The 22,289-nt window shown below is 41.3% G+C and overlaps 1 protein-coding gene across 1 annotated transcript in view; it reads left to right on the plus strand.

Annotated features, from left to right (window-relative positions):
• Positions 1 to 6,613: 6,613 nt before the first annotated feature.
• Positions 6,614 to 22,289, plus strand: part of NPTN (neuroplastin) — a 74,800-nt gene continuing 59,124 nt past the window's right edge. Inside the window, exons 1-3 of the mRNA XM_042989209.1 lie at positions 6,614 to 6,682; positions 7,817 to 7,954; positions 8,298 to 8,697. Coding sequence (XP_042845143.1) covers positions 6,614 to 6,682; positions 7,817 to 7,954; positions 8,298 to 8,697 — 607 coding nt within the window. The remainder of the gene's footprint in view (positions 6,683 to 7,816; positions 7,955 to 8,297; positions 8,698 to 22,289) is intronic.

The raw sequence follows: 22,289 nt of genomic DNA on the forward strand, positions 1-22,289 counted from the left end.
GACTATAAAGGAAAAAGTGGAAACTTCTGGGAGTGAAATGAATGGTGATGATTTCACAGGTATATAAATATGTCGAAACTTATCAGACTGCACCCTTTAAATATGTGCAGTTCATTGTCTATTAATTATACCTCAATAAAACTGTTGATGACACTTATTGATTCTCTCCTTTGTGCTATTAACTGTGCCAGAACCCAAAGTAATGTCCCTCCTTGAGGAGCTCATAGTGAAGAGGGATCATTGCCCTTTCTTCCTTTCCTTTCTTTCTCTCTTTCTTTCTTTCTCTCTCTCTTTTTCTTTCTTTCTTTCTTTCTTTCTTTCTTTCTTTCTTTCTTTCTTTCTTTCTTTCTTTCTTTCTTTCTTTCTTCCTTTCATCAGCTTCATCCTCCCTCTGCAGATTGGCTTCCTGAAAATGGCAGGACTCCTGGCCACTGACACCTCAGTTCTCACATCTCATAGCTTATATCCCTGAGCAGAGAGAGACTGGCCGGCTTTCCTAAATTATAATCCATAAATTTCCTAGGGCTTCTGGGTAGCCTGTCTGGAGTCTTGCCTCCTCCTTTGAATCAAACAGGGAAAAAGGGTCTTGCAAGAATGGAATGGTCCCATTAGACCCACGTGGATCAGAGCATTTCTCAGGAAAAAAAAAAAGACACTGCAGTACAGCTTTAATCAGTCATTAACATGGAAACAACAGAAATGAGTTTCCCATCTGTGGGAAGATCAGGGACCTGGAGAACATCTTGAGCATTCTGGCACTAGCCACAGTTAGCAGAGTGCATCCCTTTATAAACCAGAACCTATTAACCCTCTTTAAAACCCCACATGGGCCAACTGGACTGATTTCTTTTTTTTTTTTTCTTTTGCCCGAAAATTATTTTCCTATGGACCTTCACAGATGAAAGTTATCATGTCAGGCTTATGGCTCTGTCAACTAAAGGAGGAAATACTTCTCTGCTGTGCCCTGTGCAGAGACAGGTCTCAAAGTGTGGTTTGCAAACCAAGAGCATTGGCATTACCTAGAAGCTTGTTAGAAATGCAAATTTTCAGCCTCCACCCCTACTGAATCAGAATTTCTAGGGGTAAATGTCACGAGGAAAACAGCTATCTTGAGTTTCATTTTATGGTATGACAACCCTGCTCACGACGAATCTGGACATTTCGATAAGGAACCAAGGTTAGGACTTCCACCACAAGCTCCTGCTTTGCTCTTCCAGAGGCATCTTTTACGCTAACCACACAGAGTGCGGCCTGCAAAAAGTTAGTGACCTCCATCCCAACCACCTTATAAATAATAGGGGCTTACTACCCTTCTCTCTTTTATTTTGCATGCTCCTGACTGAGACAGAAGACTGGCTCATTGCACACCTCCTCATCCCCATTTCTGGGATCTGTAAGTAATAAATCGTGTGACTTTATTTTCTTTGTATGAGTGTATTAAAATAGTGCCTTCAATCAAAATGACCCTTGGAGTTTTCACTTCCCCAAGGTGGGAGCCCAGCTGCTCAGGGTGGCTTGTGCCTCCTAATTCAGCAGATCATAATCTGTAGATTCTTAATTTAATACACCTGTTACAGGTCCCCCACTACAGTGGGGCCAATAAATCTGTTTTTGAACAGCCTTCTTTGTCATTCTGCTATGTGCCTAATTTTTTAAAAAAGATTGAATTTGAGCACTTGTTCTCAATTTTAGCTGCCCATTGGAATCACCTTGGGAGTCTTAAAAATACACTGATGCTTGGGTCCTTCCTCCAGAGAGTCTGGTTTAATTGTTGTGGTCTAGGGATTGGGAATTTTTAAAGTTCCCAGGTGACCTAAAGTGCCTCCAAATTTGAGAAGCCGTGCATTACAGCACGTTAGAATGCATTACATGGCCACACATGCTGGGCCCCACCCCAAATCAAACAAGCCTGAATCTCTGGGGCTGGGACTGGATATTAGCAAGTATATATCTATACATAGGCGTTGGGGTTTCTCCAGGCTCCTGTGATGATTCTAATGTGTGGTCAGGGCAGAGAACTACTTCATTATTGTAACACTCCTAACCTCCTGTTACTTGCTTTTCCCCATGGGCTCAGGAGTGAGTTTTCTGGTGGGCAAGCGTGGGAGAAGGATGTGAGCAAGCCTGGGACCTGCCACCCACAGAGAGGTGTTTGTCTGTATCTCCATGGTGCCCCATGTTTTCCAGTGGCAGTGGGAGAATTGTGATTTTTTTCACATTGCTGGTGTCTCCGCCTGGAAAGTCTGCCAAATTCAGGGGCAAAGTTTTAACAGGTGTGTTAGCAGGCTAATCCACATTCTCCAACGTCACTTTGGAGATAAAATATCCCCCTTATATAGGTGATGTTGGAGAATGTGGATTAGTCTGTTAGCCAAATAAGCTTGTTAACACTTTGCCCCTGAATTTGGCCAAAGTTTTTTTTTTTGTTTTTGTTTTTTTTTTTTTTTTTGAGAGAGAGAGAGAAACACAGAGAGAGAGCGAGGGTGGGCAACTGAGCAAGGGGCAGAGAGAGAGGGAGAGAGAGAGTCCTACAAGGGTCAGAGGGAGAGAGAGAAAGAGGGAGGGAGAGGGAGAGAAGTGGGCCTCACTCAAGGCAGAGCTTGTGTTCACCCGGGATGGGGCTTGAGCTCAGCTGATTCAGGCTCAAGCTCACCTGAAGCAGGGCTCCAGCTCACCCGATGTGGGACTCCAACTCACGAACTGTGAGATCATGACCTGAGCTGAACTCAGATGCTTAACTGACCGAGCCACTTAGGTGCTCTTGGCCGACTGAATCCAGTCAACACTTGACTCCTATGTCTTTCAATTGTTTCCAAATTTGAGCAGGAATTAAAGGAAGGTTCTGGATTAATTAGTCCCTAGAACCCCATCTGTAACACCAGGGAGAGCCTACCTTGGCTGTTGAGTTGCCCTGCCCCATCAGAGTACAGATGGTACCCAAGGTACTTTCTGAAGAAATCATGGGCACACCAAACTCCTCACAGGAGATGAGCCAATCTTATTCTAACCTCAGCAGATCTTGCCCAAAGACCTTGCTTTGTCATCAGAAAAGACTCAGGCTGTCTGAAGAGGGTCATTTTAGGAGACTGAGATTGTCTTTCTCAGGCTAGTGACTCAGCCACCCTAAGCACATTCCTTTTGGAGTACAAAGGACTTGGGTTCAGATTCTATTTGGTTTTATTACTTGCCAGCTGGGGGCCTTGAACAAGATATTCTCCGTTTTGAGCCTCAGTTATCTTGTGTATGAAATAGAGTTTTGATAACCAAGTGAAATAATGAGATAATGAAGGTGAAAATGCTTTGTAATCTGTGAAAAGCTGTGAAATATAAGAGGTTGTTACAATGAGCTCATATTCTAGGTGGGGAGATTAGATGTGGAGAGATGTATTAAATGAAGCCATCATGTAAGACTTGATAACAGTTTTCAATGGTAGAGATACCTTATAGGTTTCTGGAGGAGGGAAAATTGAGGGGTGGTCAGCCAGCCTTGGAAATAACTAGAGTCTCCTTGTGCTGAGGGAAGACTGGACCCACCACACTGATCTCTGCCCTCTGTGCTTCATTCACTTTCCTCTTAGGGACAGCATACAAGGGCCTTAGGGGAGGATTCCTGCCCATTCATGTTCTAACCCAAGGAACAAATGGCCCTTCCCTTAATTCCTTGCAGCACAGTTGAGTCTGGAGAGGACAGCTAAACACTCTCTATGGAAAGATTTACTTTACTTCCAACCAAAGAGGCTCTGGACTAGGTTTTGTTAAAGGAGCCAAAATCTCAAATCCTTCACATGGTCCTCAAGGCCTTGCTGATCTGACCCCAATGCCTTTCCTTCAACTTCGGCCTCTTTTTACACACCCTCCCCCCTTGCTCTCTGAGTTCCAGGCACACTGGGCTTCTCTCTAGCCCTTGCTCCCTCCCACTTGGGACCCTTCACACTTGGAAGTTACACCCACTTGGAACACACTTCTTCTGCCTCTGCTTGTCCCCTATATACCTGGTTAACTCTTTTTTTTTAAATTTTTAATGTTTATTTATTTTTGAGGGGGGGGCATGTGTGAGCAGGGGAGGGGCAGAGGGGGGGCACAGAATATGAAGCAGGCTCTGGGCTCTGAGCTGTCAGCACAGAGCTCAATGTGGGAGAGAGAGACAGAGGGAGAGAGAGAGAGAATCCCCTAAGCAGGCTCCATGCTCAGTGTGGAACCCGAGTTGGACCCAATCCCACGACCCTGGGACCACAACCTGAGATGAAATCAAAAGCCAAACACTCAACCCACTGAGCCACCCAGAGGCCCCTTTGCACTAAGTAGGGATGATGTGAAGCTGATATCTGAAGGGTAAGAAGCAGATGAGGTAAAGAGGATGGGTGATAAGCATTCTGGGCAAAGATCACAGAATGTGCTGTGGCCCCAAGGTGGGAAGGAGCAGAGCAATCATAAAGAACTGAAAGGGAGTATGGTGTGGGGTGAGGCTTGTGAGGCAAGGGGTGGGAAGCACTGAACCATTCACCTGCAAGGGACCATGTGGCTCTGGGCAATGCACATACCAGCAGTGACCAGAGTGAACTAAACAAATGAATAAACAAAACAAAACCTGGTAATGTCCTGGGCTGCATAAAACCCCAGGAATTTCATATTACCCCAGGAAGTAGGGAGGGAAGTTCATAATGAGCAAAATGGAATTTCTTGTTTCAGCAGAAAGGTGCTCAGAATGGGTTAAATTTGATTTAGAGAAATGAAGAAATGCTCATTTCCTGCACATGACCATTTGATTGCAAATTCATGTTTTTCCACATAGGAAAGAGTAGGATTGCTGGGTGATGTTGAGTACCTATTTGAGGTGTGAGACCAGGAATGCAAAATGAAGTCATTCCAAAAATAAATAAATAAATAAGTAAATAAATAAATAAATAAATAAAATGAAGTCATTCAACCTGTTTGTGTGTTTTTTCTCTGGCAACATTCAGCTGCTCAGGTGCAGGTATGAAACCTCATCTCAGACTATAGGGCTTATTTAGGTAGATTGTGTGGTTTTTCCAGGAAAGTATGTTGGAGGTTGAGGTGGGTGAGGAAATGACTGTAATGATGAATCATGGACTCTAAGCTGGATCAGGAAGGAAGTGAAGAATGGACAAGAATTGGTGGGATTAACGGATTAGAGGTCTCACTCAATGAGGTTGAAGAATTAGAGCAAATGGGGTCCTAGCACACAGAACTTTAAAGGAGAGGAGGTGGCGAATGGAGAGTGAGGTATTATGTTTTCATATTTCAAAGATGGGGCCCTTTTTTGGGTGATTAAAGTGTCGAAGGTGTAAACCTGGAAAGAGTAGCTAAGTTGAGAGGGTTGTTAGAGGTGAGAAGGTCAAAGGGCTGAGAGGCCAGGATATTGACTAGAGCATCAACATGGATGTTGAACTCACCCATGGTGTTCAAGCATGGTGCTAGGAGTTGGAAGGGGCAGGGAAAAAGATTGCGTGGGAGGTCAGAAGGTGACAACAATCAAGATGGTCAGGGTGGTATATCTGAATGGAGAGAACTTAACAAATGAGCAGAGATCTTTGCAGGAGGTGTGGGGGGAAACCATTAGGAAGTTTAAAGTCAACTCTAGCAACACTACTATATTTTACTGGCATCCTTCCCATGGCCAATGAACCACACCAAACCAAACCACCAGATATATTTCAACTGGGAATGCTTTATTACAGGTCTTGCCACCAGGAAGCACTGTCAATACTGGAAAGCAGACCTCCAAGCAGTCCCTGGAGGCCAGGAAAGTGTGTCTCAGCCTGAGCACTGAGGACCCCTAGGGCTCTTGTGAGATATTGCAAGGAGCTCAGCCATCCTTCCCCACAGCTGCGCTTACCTGTAGGGAGATTTTAAGCATTAAGTAAATCTTAAAAACAACAACAACAACGAAAACCCCAAACAAATTCCTAAATTCCTTTTACTTCCTTCACTGAACTATTGGAAGGCTTTGGCTATCATTTATTTTTCCAATAAAAGAGATGTAAAAGCACGGCTACTATCATGTAGGGTTTTACATTTTCTCCTGAGTGAAAGGAGTCCTCATAACTGCAGGTTTTGAGGGTTGATGGTAACACCGTACTTAAATTTTTTGTAAGTAGCATGATTTAGTGGGAAGAGTACAGGGCTGGAATTATAATTGTAGCAGCAGCAGCAGCAGCAGCAGCAGCAGCAGCAGCAGCACCAACAATAGTATTTATTATCATTATAATCAACATTTGAGGGTTTACATGCACCAGAAACTGATATAAACATTGTATATAAATTGATCATTTATTCCTCCTATAATTTTATGAGGTAGGTGCTATCATTAGCCCCATTTGGTAGATGAGTAGGGAGAGATTAAGTCACTGGCCCAAGGCCACACAGCTAATAGGGGCGGTGGGGGTAGTGGGATGGACTTGAATTTCATTGTTCCCCTAACCAGAATAGCCCAGATTATGCAGTAGCAGTAAACGCCTCTGAATCTCAGTAGCTTAACTCAAAAGATGCTACCTGTTTTGTGTAGGTTGGCAGGAGGCCTGGGCTTATTGTGCTAATTTAGGGACCCAGGCTGACATAAGCTTCATTTTGACACATGCTTCCACCATCACAGATGGCCACACAAAGAGAAGAGTATGCTATAGTGTCTGCAACTGAAATGATGTGCTTCTACTTGAAAATGGTATGTGTCATTTCTCATATTTTGCTAGCCAAAGCAAGTCATGTGCCACTCCCAACTTGGAGGGGCAAGGAGATGCACTCTTGCCATGAGCCCAGAAGGAGTCAAACAAGCTGTTTGCTATTAATGATTACCACTACCACTCAGGCCCTGGGCAGGTCATGCCTTTCTTGGCCTCAGTTTCCCTACCCACAAAACGAGCACAATCATTTTGTAAGGATCCCTTGTTATGAGGCTCCCTAATTAAATGGGGGATGTTGCTTATGGTTATGATGAGGCAGAACAGTTGCATCCCATTGAAGCTTCCATTAGCTGACAATCTTTGCCTCACCACAGGCAGCCCTGTAGCCCTGCATATGGAGCTCTCTGCAGAATAGCCTTTATCCAAGGATACATGCCAACCTTTTGGTCATTTACACACCTAATGTCTCAGAGAATATTTTCATTTCCGTCATCAACATGGCCATAGTTGTAGTCCCAGTGTTTGCTTGAAAATTCAGTCTGGAACCACCAGCTGTCCAGTTCATGTTGAAAGCCTGAGACTGCTTTGGCTTGAGAGTGTGAGGGTCTTGGTGAGTGATCCTTCTTCCAGGTTCCCCAAGCTCTATCTTTGAATCAAGTCAGATCACCAGGACTGTTTACTTGGCTTCTCACAATTTCACCCCAGGGACACTCCCCAGGATGTCTGCTCTGACTCAGGGATGAGCTAAGCTACAGAAACTCCTTTGTTAGCCAAGGATTGTCGGTGCTAAGAGCAGTACAAAAAAACACCCTTAAAAAGTGCATTTCTCAATTCTATACAAACCATGGTGATCACACTGCCAGAGCACTTCGTTGGCTCCTTCCCTATGGGTCGTTTTGCTATGCAGCCACTTGTCGTCCTCTTCCTCACTCCCCTGATAGACTAGGTGGTGAACTTCCTGAAAATGGGGACTATCTTTTCATCTGGGTTTCATTGCATATGCAAAAACCTGATACCCAGCAGGTACTCAATAAATGTTCGCTGCATAAAAATGCTTCTGAAGATTCTTCATGCAAGTTAATATATGATGACTTCCTTGTAGAATTTAGTGTCTATGGATGCGCTATTAGGCTAGTTGAACTTCAGGCCCAGAGATTCTATGAAACCAAAATAAGGTCAAAATCGGGGAGGAGGAGGAGGAGAAGCGCAGAAAAGGAGGACATTTCAAGCGGCGGGAGCACGAGAGGCAGGAAAGACAAGGTAGTATCGGGCACCGGGAAGACATCACTATGCCTGGAAAATTAAAACATAAGGTGAAGGAGGGAGGTTGGAGCCAGATGCCTGTAGGGGTCTAAGGTCAACGACCAGAAAGAAGAAATAACAGGACTTGGATTGGAAACAGTGAGAGGAAGGCGTAAAAAAGGCGGTGGTGCATCAAATTCTGCGGCCAAGAGCTCCAAGAAATGAAAAGCAGGATGAGAGGAGGAAATACATTGTGTCCCCAAAGCTTCCTCTTATTTATGGGCGCTCCCGTTTCACAGAAGGTAAGCTGCAAGCACACTACTCGGTTCCTCAGGGCCAAGGGAGTGGAGGAGCCCCGCCTCTCTCCGTCACGTGGCCAGAAGCGCCGTTGGCACGTGACCCATCCCTCTCTAGGCCAATCAGCCTCCGCAGGGGCGGGACGCAGAGTGTGAGGGGCGGCAGCAACACAGTCGAGGCCGCTTCTTCTCGCGAGCCTTGCCGCCGTTGCTCCTTAGCCGCCCACGGCCCGGAGTGAAGATCTCGCGAGGCTTGGGCGCTGCGGCGGTAGGAGGAGGACGGAGAAGGACGGAGCCTAGCTGTTGCTGCCTCCCTCGCTCACTCCTTCGCGCACTCGCCCGCCCCCTCCCTCCCTCCCCTCCCTTCCCCGGCCCCGGCTCCGGCCCCGGCCCCGGCCCATTCGCTGTTCGGTCTTCCGCAGGGAGGATGTCGGGCTCGTCGCTGCCCAGCGCCCTGGCCCTCTCTCTGTTGCTGGTCTCCGGCTCCCTCCTCCCAGGGCCAGGCGCCGCTCAGAACGGTAAGTGGGGCGCCGGGGGCGGGCCGGGCGGGGGCTGAGAGACGCCGGCGACCCGAGCAGGCCGTCCCGGGCCCGAGGAGGTGCCGGAGCAAGGGGAAGAGGGCCGGTCGAATCTGAGGGGCTGCGGACCCGAGAGGAGATGCCGGTCTGGAGTTCCAAGAGGCGCGGGTGTGAGAACCGAGGCGCCGGTCCGAGAGGTGGGGGCGTCCGTTAGGAGCCTGAGGTGTTGCAGACTTAGAGGCTCCGCATCTTGGGGCTCGTCGCTCCGAGTCAGGGAGGGGACACCCAGGAAGCCGACGTGAGGAGCTGGAGTAGCGGGGGCGGATGGGGAGGGGGCGCAGCTTTTAAAGAAGGAGGTGGAAAACAGGTATTTGTGGTTAAGGCGACGAGAGTGGTGTCAGGCTGCCCAAGAGAGCGGGGGGTCCCGGGCACTGGGGTCATCTGGGATTCTACCGGAGCCCCGCGAGACCGGCGACATCCTTAAAAAAATAAGGGAGACTTTGGCGGGGGGGGGGAGGGGAGTCCTGAAGAATACTGAGCAGAGTACTAGAGCCCCAAGGAGGGGCAAAGACTCGGGGAACCTTGGATAAGGAGGTGGAGGGAAGGTAGGTGGAATGCTAAGGTAGTGGGTTGACTGCAGTAAGGGATCTGGAAAGAGAAGCAGCTGGGGCTCTCAACGAGATGGGGGAAGAGGGCTGGGTTTGCTAAGGAGGGTGGAGTGTTGGGCATTCTGGGGTAGTGGTTGGGAGAGCAAAAAGGAGTGTCTAAATAAGGAGAGGAAAAATGAGCAGAGGATGGGGAGAAAGGGTTGAAACTGAGGCAGGGGGAATATTTATTAGAGCAGTAAAGGTGCCTGGGTAGAGAGATGGGGTGAGGCGAAGGCAGAAAATAAGGGAAGGGAGTAAAATACAGGAAGCCGGGGGTGTAATGTTGGTGTGCAGTGTGGAGGATATATTAGGGATGGGAGGAGCGGAGTTGTGGCGAGTGCTGGAGGACACTGGTTAGGCCTTTGGGAAGGCAGGGACACGTAACTGGAACTGCCCTGGTGGGACTGAATCCGCCTGAAGACCAGGCGATGGAGGAAGTGGGTTTTTAAGATCTAAAAGTTTCGAGGAAGAGCAGACATTATTTCTGAGGAACATACAAGTAGTTCCTGAGATGCGTGCAGGGGATGGTGGAAACAATTCGGTTTTAAGCTGAAGCTCTTCAGAGAAGATGGAGAGAAATCGTGAGGAATCCCCGTGATGGGGGATCTGGACAGAGAATTCTGACTGGTGAGGACATGTGTTGCAATTCAGCTGCTGAATTGATCTTTCACCGGTGAAAAGTACTGTGAACTAGTTTCTGCTCTTGTGGAAACAGCCTTTAAAGTATTTTTATAGGAAAGAATTTATGAGAAGTCAGTACTAGAGAGTGAACTATAAATTACTTTTGCTAATTCCTCAGTGTCTTTATTATGCTAGAACAATTTAAAATTGCTCTTGTTAGAATAGTTGAGATGTAATGGTTTTCAATTTTTTTTTTAATGAAAATGAAAAAAAAAATTGGCTCATTTAAAAAAAAAAAGAGCCAGCGGAGTTAAGGATTCTAAGGAGAGTCTGGGCTTAAATGCTGAAGATTACAATGAAAATGCATCAATAAAGGATTGAAAACCCATTATCCGTTAAATGTAAGTGTTGTAACAGATTGCACTAATCAAATCTTATGTATGCTTCACCGCCTTGAATTATCACTGCAGGGGTCAGCGAGGAAATATTCTTCTGTCTCTAGCATTGAATATGTGAAGTCTGTTGGGTAGTTTTCGATTTCCTCCAAAGCATGAGGCCGCTATGGAAGTCTGATTTGTGTCATCAGTTTTTAGTCTGTGTTAACAATGTGCCTTAAAGGAGCCTAATACTAGTTTCACCTTACCTATTTGATGTGTGGAAACAGCATGGTTTCATTTGGCACAATAGGTGACAGATTGTTGATCTTAACGTGTTTAATCTCTGTGCTGTGGCTTGGCTTCTTTCAATGATTTATAATACGGTGAAATTGTAGTTTCTTAGCAACTAAAGCAAGGTTTTTGGATAGGCCTACCAAAGACTCAACTGGCTATTCTCAGCAATGTGTTCTAAATACAGCATAGTGCAGCTTTTCCTTGAAATGAGCTTGAATTCAGTCATATGACATGACTGGTGAAGTGGAGCTGAGCTTGTTCCTGACCCAAATGAATGTAAATTTAAAAGAAAAAAATGGCTGTTTTTTTGAGTTTGAGTCCATATAGGTAAGGATGCCATTTTATAGTTTTCTATAACATGTCTTATAAGATTCATGCTTTCAACTGGTAATAGCCCTGCAATAGTCTGACCTCTTGTTATGGAGTTTATGTTTTCTTACATAGTGCATCAGAAATGGATACCATGCTCTGTATGATATCAAAATGTTAGATTATTTGTTTAAAATGATGACTTAGGGAAAAAAACACCTAAGTGTTTCTGGATTAAGTATGTGGTAGTTTAGACTGAGTATAGATGTTTTTCAAAAAGTCTCTTTCATTATCCCGAAAATGAAAAATTTGAACCCTCAAGGTCTCTTACTTCTCACCTCTGTGACCCATTACCATAGAGACTCAAGGCTTTCATTCAGGTAGACTTTGTTTCTCATCCAAATATTTAGACTTGGTAGGACCACAGTTTAAATTAAAATCCTTAGTTACGGTGTTGGTTTTTTTGTATGTATCAAGAAAGTTGTAATTCATTTTAAAGGAAGAAACTTGTTTTAAAGGTGGGGAATGGGCTAAATGGGTGATGGGTATTAAGGAGGGCACTTGTAATGAGCACTGGTTGTTATAAGTAAGGGAGGAATCATATATGTTAGCTAACTAGAATTTAAATAAAAACTTGAAAAAAAATTAAATTCCTCAAAAAAAGTAACTTTTTTGATAAGACATTCAAGAACCTTAGACTTTAAAATTAAAATTGAATGAGCGTAAGCCAAGCGTTATTATATGGTGATCAAGAACAGACTTTGGATCCTGATAGACTTGTGTTTGAGGCCAGCCCTTTTAGCTAAGTGATTCTGAATAAAGTGCTTAATACTTCCAAATATCAGTTTTATCATCTGTAATTTGGAATTTATAATAATGCCAGTCTCCTAGGGAATGATGCAAAGATTAAATGAGGTAATGGCCATAAAGTACTTAGATTTCTACCTGGCATATAGAGAGTGAGTTTTAATAGAGTGAATTTTTACTATATGTAATATATGTTACTATATGTGCCATATGCTGTATTATGTAGTATAACAGTACTGTATGTACTAAGTGCTCACTATAGTGTTAGCTGTTACTGTTGTCCTTTAAAAAGTAGCATTATTATTTTTCCTCATGTATATGTTGAACCACTTGTTAGTTAATACTGTTCACTATCTTGAATAAAGCAAAGCAGGCCATTTTGAAGACCCACAACGGAGAGATTTGCGCTTGAGCTTATATAACTTTAAGTGACCAGCTGCGCTGCCTCTGCAGTTGCAAATTCTGGTGAGGAAGTTTGTATTTCCATTTCATTGTCAGGGAGATTTCATGGCTTTTTCTTTCAGTGAACGAAGTATCTTTTCATATGGGCTAGATAGAATCTAGAAGTTTTTCATAGAATCCCATTGTGAAAAAGAGAAGTTGAATGTAGTGCCTGGCACACGGTAGGAGTGTTGGAGATGTTAACTGATGAAAGAATGTGGAATGGAGTGTAACAATGTAATATACTCATACTGAAAATATAAAATTGGATAATTAACACTGCTCAGTGGGAGAAAATAAGGAGCCTAATGAATTTTATTGTTATTTTTTTTTAAACTTTTTAAATGTTTATTTACTTTTGAGAGAGAGAGAGACAGAGCATGAATGGGGGAGGGGAAGAGAGACAGGGAGACAGAATCTGAAGCAGGCTCCAGCCTCTGTGCTGTCAGCACAGAGCCCGATGCGGGGCTCAAACTCGCAGACCATGAGATCATGACCTGAGCCGAAGTCAGATGCTCAACTGACTGAGCCACCCAGGCACCCCATGAATTTTATTATTAATGAGCTAAACTTTAAGAAACTATTTTGCTTGGGTGATACTGGGTAGTTGTGAACATTGTGATTTGTAGCAATGCCAGTATTTGAAATAGATGATTCACAAATCTTTTTCTTTTCTGTCAAGTGCTGTTTGCTTCAATGGTTTGGCAGTTTTCTCTCCAAGTACATTTTTAGACATATATTCACTATTGATTGTGCATCTCTTCTTTGGGTGAACTTAAATGGGCTACAGAAGACAGATGTACCTAGAGCAGCTGTGGCACAAGAGACATGCCAGATGTCAAGCAACACATCTTAACATAATTAATCCAAATAAGATTTTAAATGACCAGAAGAAATAGTTTGCTTTGCAATAAAGCATTTCCTGAAGAGATTATAAGCCTCTAGTCTCTTAGGCAACTGACAGAAGGGTCACTGCTGATATCACGGAGCACTGAGGCAAGAGAAATTGGTCCTGGGTCTGGGGTGGAAAGGCCCTGTTACTACGTCAGGATTGGTCCTGTGCTCTTAAGTTTTTGTTTTTCAACGTTACTAGATTCAAATTGGAAAGAGATGCAGATGGGGTTTTTGTGTTGTGAGACTTGATATAGCTGACCTGCTAATACTCCAAGGTTTAAAACAACAAAAGGAAATAAAAGTCTTTAAATATAAATGTGCTCCATAGTCCAAACATTGGCCAAAAATTAAGATCGAAGATCATTACACTCTTGACTTTGAATTATACAAATTTTCATGAGGAATTAGACTGTTATGTCTTGAAGGAATCCCGTTCTTTTTCTAAATACAATTTTGATATGAAATGTTTTCTCTAGTGGAGCATATTTTTAGACATTAGTAAAAGGCAAAATGTTACTGTATTGTCTTTTTCTTTTTTAAAATAAAAGTTAATTGTTAAACTGGGTCTGCAAAGATGAACAGATGTGGTCAAATAAGTGCTGTGACAATTTGAACACTTTCTCATTTACTTAGTTTGAGCTACTTTTTCAAAGTAAGGTATATGTAAAATCTGATACTTGCTGGATCTATGTAAAGGTTTTTGTTTGCAAGACAATTTGGGAAGGTAACGAGTAGCTAATAATCTGTACAAATGTGAAGTATGTAAAAACACAGTGAATGACTATGTTGGATAAAATACAGGAGATGTTCAATAAAACTTTGGGTAAAATTGTGCAAAGAAGTTTTGGAAGAGGTGAATTCTGTGAATTTTCTACATCTGTTCAGTTTGGTTACAGTGAGAGCACAGTCTGGACAGGATCAGACATAGAGAATGACGTTGTAAGAGAAAGGGAAAGGCTGCAGAAGTACAAGGAGAAAAGTAAGATGTAAGACTGAGGAATAAATATTCATTTGAGAAGCATCTGGAAAAATAGAATCTGTCAGAAAGAATAGAGCAGGAACTTCTAAAGTAAACTCACACATCAACAACAACAAAAAATGAAGCGGAACTACTGGGTGGCTCAGTCAGTTGAGCGTCCTGACTTCGTTCGGCTCAGGTCATGATCTCGCTGTCTGTGAGGTCGGGCTCTGTGCTGACAGCTCGGAGCCTGGAGCCTGGTTTGCTTTCTGTGTCTCCCTCTCTCTCTGCTCCTCCCCCGCTCATTCTCTCTCTCTCTCTCTTTCTCTCTCTCTCTCTCTCTCTCTCTCTCTCTCTAAATTAACATTAAAAAAAAATTTTTTTTTAAATGATGCAGGGGCGCCTGGGTAGCTCAGTAGGTGGCCTCCTACTTCGCCTCAGGTCATGATTTCATGGTTTACGGGTTTGAGCCTGGCATAGGGCTCTGTGCTGACAGCTCAGAGCCTAGAGCCTGCTACAGATTCTGTGTGTGTGTGTCTCTCTCTCTCTCTGCCCCTCCTCCCTCACGCTCTCTCTCTCCTTCAAAAGTAAACATAAAAAAAAAATTTTTTTTTTAAATGGTGCGAAATCACCTCCTGTGACTTTCAGTGTGCCTCTTTAAATAAAACATTACTGTATTGTTTTACATGAATTGTTAAAACTACCATTGATGATGTGGAGTTTTGTTTTTTTTTTTTTTTTACGTTTTTTATTTCAGAGAGAGACAGTGTGTGAAAGGGGAAGGGGCACTCTGAGAGAGAGGGAAACACAGAATCAGAAGCGGGCTTCAGGCTCTGAGCTGTCAGCACAGAGCCTGACGCAGGGCTTGAACTCACAGATGGTGAGATCATGGCCTGAGCCGAAGTCAGATGCTCAACCTACTGAGCCACCCAGGTGCCCCTGATGACATGGAGTTTAATTTTAAGCACCTTAGATAATGCATTTTTAAACTTGTTTGTGAGATTATATAATATATAATACATGCTTCTCACTGAGTTTAAAGTGACATTGCAGCGATCTTACGAAAAAACATTATTTCTAGGTAAAACATTATCTGTTTTTCAAGAATTTATTCAGTTTAGGAGGAGTCCAGATTTGTACCTATCTAATTCTAATTTACTGTGTTCCCTAAAACTGAAAGTAGTTCTTTTGTCTGTTTTTATGTACACACAAAGATACATTTGTTAATCAAAGCTAATTAACTTGAGGTTAATTTTACCTAATTGCTCATAACTTTTTTTTGTTTTCATTGCTCATAACTTTTAATTGGTCTATCTGTGTAGAAATGGGGTTTAAAGAATTTCTTAAGTATTTGCATACAGTAAATTAGTGGGAGACATATTTGATGTTCCTCACCCACTTGTTGGTTTTTTTTGTTTCTTATTTTTGTTATGTTTCGGATTTTAAAAACCCAGTCCTATCTCTTCATTAAAACAGATTGTGGTCAGCTTTGATGGAAATAATCTTGTGTTAAGTTACTTATACTAAAAAGTTGTGAATGGTATTTTGCATCTCTGAAAACAATTACGGAATGTTTTAAGACTGGCTTTCTTTCCAGATAATCTTAATTACTAGAAGCTTATGGTGTGTTTTATGGTATTTTCCAGAAGTATATCAGTTTAGATATGCTTTGCTTCTTTCTGTTTTAGCTTGGTTTATATTGTTGTTACACCCAAGTATCACTTCAAAGTGACTAGACAGTGAAATATAAATGAGACAATGTGAAATCACTCTGAAAGTGTCAGGGTTCTATATATTATGTAAGATTCTATTATCAGAAAACATTAAGTTCCAAAATGTACCAGTAGTTTAAATCATATTCAAATGTATACTCACATTCTGAAAGTGATTAAATATAAAATACTGTACAAGACAAAAGGTCAAGTCCTTTTCTGGTAGAATATTAACAAGGCGAAATGTTCCTTATGCAGTATGATACAGTAAAAAGAAGAGTGTACTTGTGTATATAAATTGTTAGGACATTGATTCTTCTTTTCTTCCTGATACAGCATTTGAAAACCACTTTGACTAGATGATGTCTAAATTCCCTTCCAGTTCTAAAATGACACAGTTCTATTGACCTTATAACTTAGAGGCCCGAGGGAGAGAATACTTTATTTTAATAAGTTTTTAGAAACTTACTTTTTGGAAATAAGAAAAATTGACTTTGAGGCATATGCTGCTTTGAAATCCCAACTGCCTGTAAACCTACTTCAGACAATGTTTGTAGTTTTTGTTTCAAGGAAGGCAGAATGGTGTAATAGAGATCTTATATTAAACTCACTGGGAAAATTGCCAGTGTGAGTTAAACATTTTAAGAAATGAAAATCACTGCCAGGTAGGTAGATATTTTGTGTTCTTTCTGTTGGTTGAAAAGTAGTTGACTGGGGCTCCAGGGTGGCTCAGTAGGTTAAGCATCAGACTTAGGCTCAGGTCGTGATCTCGCTGTCCATGGGTTCAAGCCCCGCGTCAGGCTCTGTGCTGACAGCTCAGAGTCTGGAGCCTGCTTTGGATTCTATGTCTCCCTCTCTTTCACCCCCTGTCCTCCAACCTCCTAACCGCCCCCCCCCCCCCCCCCAAAACTCATGCTCTGTTTCTCTCTCAAAAAATAAACTTAAAAAAAAAAAAAAAAGAAAGAAAAGTAGTTGGCTATTGTGGAGGCCATGAAGAGAAAATGAGGCACACTAAATAATTGTGTTCTCCTTTGAGCAGGTTTGTTTTCTATTTATGACTTCATTTCTCCTGTCTCTTAGTATTTTTTTTTTTTTTTTTTTTTTTTAGATCTCTAACCCTTTCCATTATAGTTGAACAAGACAATCGAACTATTCTTGGAATTAAATCTGAGGAAGTTCCGAGATAGATAGTCCTTAGAAACAGTGTGTTGAAGAGTTTCAAATTTTTTTAATGTTTATTTATTTTTGAGGGGGGGGGGCAGAGCGTGAGCAGGGGAGGGGCAGAGAGAGAGGGAGACAGAATCTGAAGCAGGCTCCAGGCTCTGAGCTGTCAGCACAGAGCCCGACGTGGGGCTCAGACTCACAGACCATGAGTTCATGACCTGAGCCGAAGTCAGACGCTTAGCCGACTGAGCCACCCAGGCACCCCTCAAAAGTCTCAATTTATATGTTTATTCATTATACCTCTTTGTATTTGTTAGGTATGTCCATTTCCTTGCTTTTTAAAAAATGTTTTTGTTAGAATTTCAAACATACAGAGCGAGTAATGTAATAATCTCCCATATGCTTATCTAGTTTCAAGTGTTATCAACTACATCCTTGCTGCTTATTAATTTTAAAATAACCTGATAATTAACATTACAAATTAAATTTTCTAGTTGCTGAAATACACTTAGTAGACATTAGCTTGTATTATTAGTAAAATAGAAACAATTTGGTTCACATTTAATTATGTTGAAATGATTCTAAAAATATAAAAGCTCTTTAGAAAAAGACTTTCACACTTTAGTCTGTGACCCAGATGGAGAAATAGATTTATTTGTGACTAAGTAGATGCATAAATATGTAACATTTTGTACAGCAGTGTCTGCACTCTGTAATGTATATGAAGAAAACTATTGTGACCTGGCTGGATCCGTAGTTCATTAATGGATGGTGAGACTCCTGTTTGAAAAACAGCCTTTTCTAGTATGAAGTAGTATTGGGTTGTTTTGTTTTTATTTGTTATATGCCATGTTAGTCTGGAACAATCTGATGATTTTTATAAACATAGTAAAGATTTTCACAACGTATCTGTCAGTAGTATCAACATGTACTGTTACTGGTCACTATTAAAGAGGAAAATACAGCATTGTTGAATTAATACATTAGCCATTACTTGTATAATATTGGTTTTTGTTTTCCCTATTTGGATTTGGGACATAGAGGAAGCTACAGTAATTTGAATATCATAAGCAAAACCTAAGTTTTGTAGTATGTTTAGTTGTCCTTTTAAATTAGAACTTACGTTCCTTATTCTGTAACCCCTGCCTTCGAATTATTGGTTGAGTACAGGGCTGGTAGCTCTACCTGTTTAATTTACTCAGAGCTAAATGCTTACTCTGATGCTGTTGTCTGAGGCACTTTGCTGGTGAGTCCAGAATGACTTGAGCACTGGCCAGAGGAAGGGAGGGAAAAAGAAAGAAGCATCGCAGAAGAATCATTAGCCTTTCATGTTTAAGATCCTAGAGTGGCACGTTTGTTTTCTTATTTTTAGACATTGCTTAGAGGAAAAAAAGGCAACAATATGTCCTTTGTTCTGTTTTGGCAACTATTGGAATACTCTCTTTTTCCCTCCCTTCCTCCCTTCCTTCCAAAGACCTTATTTTTAAAGTAATCTCTACACCCAACTTGGGGCTTGAACTCACAACCCTGAGATCAAGAATCATAGGCTCTACTGATGGAGCCAGAGGCACCACTGAAATACTTCTCAGTCCATAGATTGAAGGAATATGTTACATTTAACTTAGGATTTTTCATTTTTAATTTAAGTTTAGCAGGTTGGAAACCATTGTGGAACAACTGGGAAAAAATGGCATAGTAGCTTCAGCATTGAAATTGTATTTGTTAATGTTGAACATCAAATCATTCACCAAGGAAGATGAAATAAATGGTCTTAATGCAAACCAGGAAACTGCTACCTGGAAAAAAGCAGCTATAAAGAGGTTTCAGATAACTTGCTGGGAGCTGTCATTGAATTACCCTTAGACAAGTAACCTAGTGATCACATATCAAAATTATGGAACTACTAACAGTATTACTGTTTTCTTACTAGGATAGAACTTCAAATAATTATGAACACTTTCTATCCACATTTAAGGTGAAATGCAAATAATTCTACATTTTTTTTATAAAATTTTTTTTTAACGTTTATTTATTTTTGAGACAGAGAGAGACAGAACATGAACGGGGGAGGGTCAGAGAGAGGGAGACACAGAATCTAAAACAGGCTCCAGGCTCTGAGCTGTCAGCACAGAGCCTGATGCAGGGCTCGAACTCACGGACCGTGAGATCATGACCTGAGCCGAAATTGGCCGCTTAACCGACCGAGCCACCCAGGCGCCCCCAAATAATTCTACATTGATGGTAGCTTAAGACTTAGGGAAAAATCCTGAGGGATCTAAATTTAGGAAAAGGGAGCACTAGGGGGGATATGATTATCTATTAATACCTTCAAGGTAGCGGTGTAAATGAAGTAAGGGAATTAGGCAGTCTCCAAAGATGGATGGGCTGTATGAAAGAGCGGTGGCCTAGAGCACAAGGAAGAAAAGTATAGGTTTAGTATTAAGATTTTAATGAAACTAGCAGAAGAATAGTTATTTGCACTTGCTCATTGTCAGAGCCATTATAAGTAGGACAAAGAGCTGATTGGGAGGGACCTCATAAAACAAAAGGGAGGATCTCTTTCTGTTATATCTAGTACTTGCTTAGGAGCTCAATAATAGAAGAAAAAACCTTTATGGAAATGAATATAAAATGAAATGGGATGTCCAGAAGTTTCTAAGGGTCAGAATTAGTTTGTTTCCAACACTAAAGTTCTGTGATTATGAATTCAAGAAAAATGGTAGACTAATTTTGAAATCCACTAAAGTAGCTTTTTTTTTTTTTTTTAAGGTAGCTTTTTAATACATTAAAAAAAATCTTTCAGAGAGAGGGAGAGAGAGAAAGAATCCCAAGCAGGCTCCACGCCCAGCTCAGAGCCCAGCGAAGGCTCAATCCCATGACCCTGGGACTGTCCTAAGCCAAAATCAAGAGTCAGCAGCGATCAAAAAGACTGAAATCTTGCCATTTGCGACAATGTGCATGGGACTAGAGTGTATCATGCTAAATGAAAAAAGTCAGAGAAAGAAAAAAACATTTCACTTGTGGAATTTAAGAAAACAGATGAACACAGGTGAAGGGAAGTAAAAATAAGATAAAAACAGGCAGACAAACCATTAGAGATTCTTAAATACAGAGAACAAAGTGTGGGTTGCTGGTGGGGTGTTTGTTGGGTAGGGGGATGGGCTAAAGGGGCTTGGGGCATTCAGGAGGGCACTTGTTGGGATGAGCACTGGATGTTATATGGAAGTGATGAATCACTAAATTCTTTTCCTGAAATCATTATTACACTATATGTTAACTAACTTGGATTTAAATTTTAAAAAAAGGAGAAAAGGAGGAAAAGGGGAAAAAAATCAAGAGTCAGATGCTCGATCGACTAAGCCTCCCAGGTACCCCTAAAGTACCTTTATGATCTACCTGTAACGCTGAAAATGGGATTCTCTTTATTATAACCTTCATAAACAGCTTTTTTTGTTTAGTTATCAAAAACCTATACAATGAAACTTTTCCAGTTTGTTTTACACTTGGAAGCATAAGCTTCAGAAGAGTTCATTCACTAGACTGCATGGAACCTAGTAAAAGTTTAACCTTTGGCTCTTAGAAATTAGGCTTTGTCTTTTATATGGTAAATGTCAGCTATTAAGAAAGACTTATCAACAGAAAAGAGCACTTACAGACTCTCATTAAGACTTCGTTGGTCAAAGTTCTGCATAGAAGCCTTCCCTTGTTCTTTGAGTGGGAGCTGGTGCTGTAATACTTTGGTAGAGGTGGGAGCTCACTTTAATTAGTTCAGAGTGTAGGGTTGCCAGATAAAATGCAAGATGTCAGTTATATTTGAATTTCAGATAAACAATGAGAAATTTTTATTTGTTATTTTATTTGTTAAATAGTAGAAGAATGTCTTTTTCCACCCCCATTTTGGTTTTCCATTTAGAACTTAAGTGACAAAGAGTCTTGTAATTTGGTGAGTTTGAAATCTTTTTTTTTTTTTTTTAAGTTTATTTATTTTGAAAGAGAGAAAGAGCACGCAGGGGAGGAGCAGAGAGGGAGAGAGAATCCCAAGCAGGGGATTTGATGTGGGGCTCAAACTCATGAACTGTGAGACTGTAAGCTGAGCAGCAACCAAGAGAGTTGTATGCTTAACCTACTGAGCCACCCAGGGGCCCCCAAAACAAATCTTTTTAAAGTAGATTTAATATGACCCAAATTGTTTTATATTGCAAATTGTGTATGAGAAGATAGTTTAGGGTAGTTTTTTTTTTTTTTTTTTTTTTTTTTTGTTCCATCACATTTCTATATATGTTCTTCAGTTCTGTTATATTTGATAGAATATGTTTTTTATTGTCTAAAAATTGAAGCTATTTTCAGGAAGGATGTGAGCAGAAGGTCTCAAGTTAGATTTTTTTAGCAATTCCTCTCTTCTTACCTAAAAATATTTTAAAATTTGGGGCACTATTGCCTGAGGGTATATGACAAAGATGATTCTGAGGTTATTAGTTCAAAGATTGTCCTTCAGATTTTTGCTCAGGGGCTTGGAATGTATTTGCGTTATTGGTGTGGAAGAAGAGTATAAATGAAGATATGACACACCCTTTTCCTCCTAGTGGGCTCAGAATAATTTTCGCTTGCTGAATTATAGCCACCTGATGTAAAGAGTCAGAAAGTAGGTGTTAGCTCTGCAGTCTAGGGATATGATTTCTTTACAGTTAAATTTTATTTTATTTATCTATTTTTTTAAAAATGTTTATTTTTGAGAGAGAGAGTGAGTGAGCGAGAGTGCACAAACGGGGGAGGAGCAGAGAGCAGAGAGAGAGAGAGAGAGAGAGATACCTAGAATCCGAAGCAGCCTCCAGGCTCTAAGCTGTTGGCACAGAGCCTGACACAGGGGTCAAACCCATGAACCGTGAGATCATGACCTGAGCTGAAGTTGGGTGCCTAACTGACTGAGCCACCCAGGCACCCCTACAGTTAAATTTTAATACTAAGAAAAATCATGGTTTTGTGAACTTTAATTATAAGGTCTTTGACCAGAGGTGTGTCACTATGTATTAATAGTTCAGTATAAGAGATTTTACTTTCTGTCCTTTTGATGTGGGCTGGGGTGAGGTGGCTATAAAAATAACAAGAATTGAACAATGTAAGAGGTTCCAGGGTGAATGATATAAAGTAGCATAAAACATAATCATAATTATACTTATGCATTTATTTGAAATATATTTAATGCAGTCTTAAGAAGTGTTAAAAATAATTCATGGTTTTTATGACACTAGAAAATTAATATAGTTTAAATTTGATGCCTAAATTCAGTTGGAGACCATATTACAGGATAAACTGATAGATTCTTTCCTCCCTGTGAATGTAAAATGTAAATAAAAACTATGTTTAAAAT

The sequence above is a fragment of the Panthera tigris genome, chromosome B3, assembly GCF_018350195.1.
Source record: "Panthera tigris isolate Pti1 chromosome B3, P.tigris_Pti1_mat1.1, whole genome shotgun sequence".
NCBI lineage: Eukaryota > Metazoa > Chordata > Mammalia > Carnivora > Felidae > Panthera > Panthera tigris.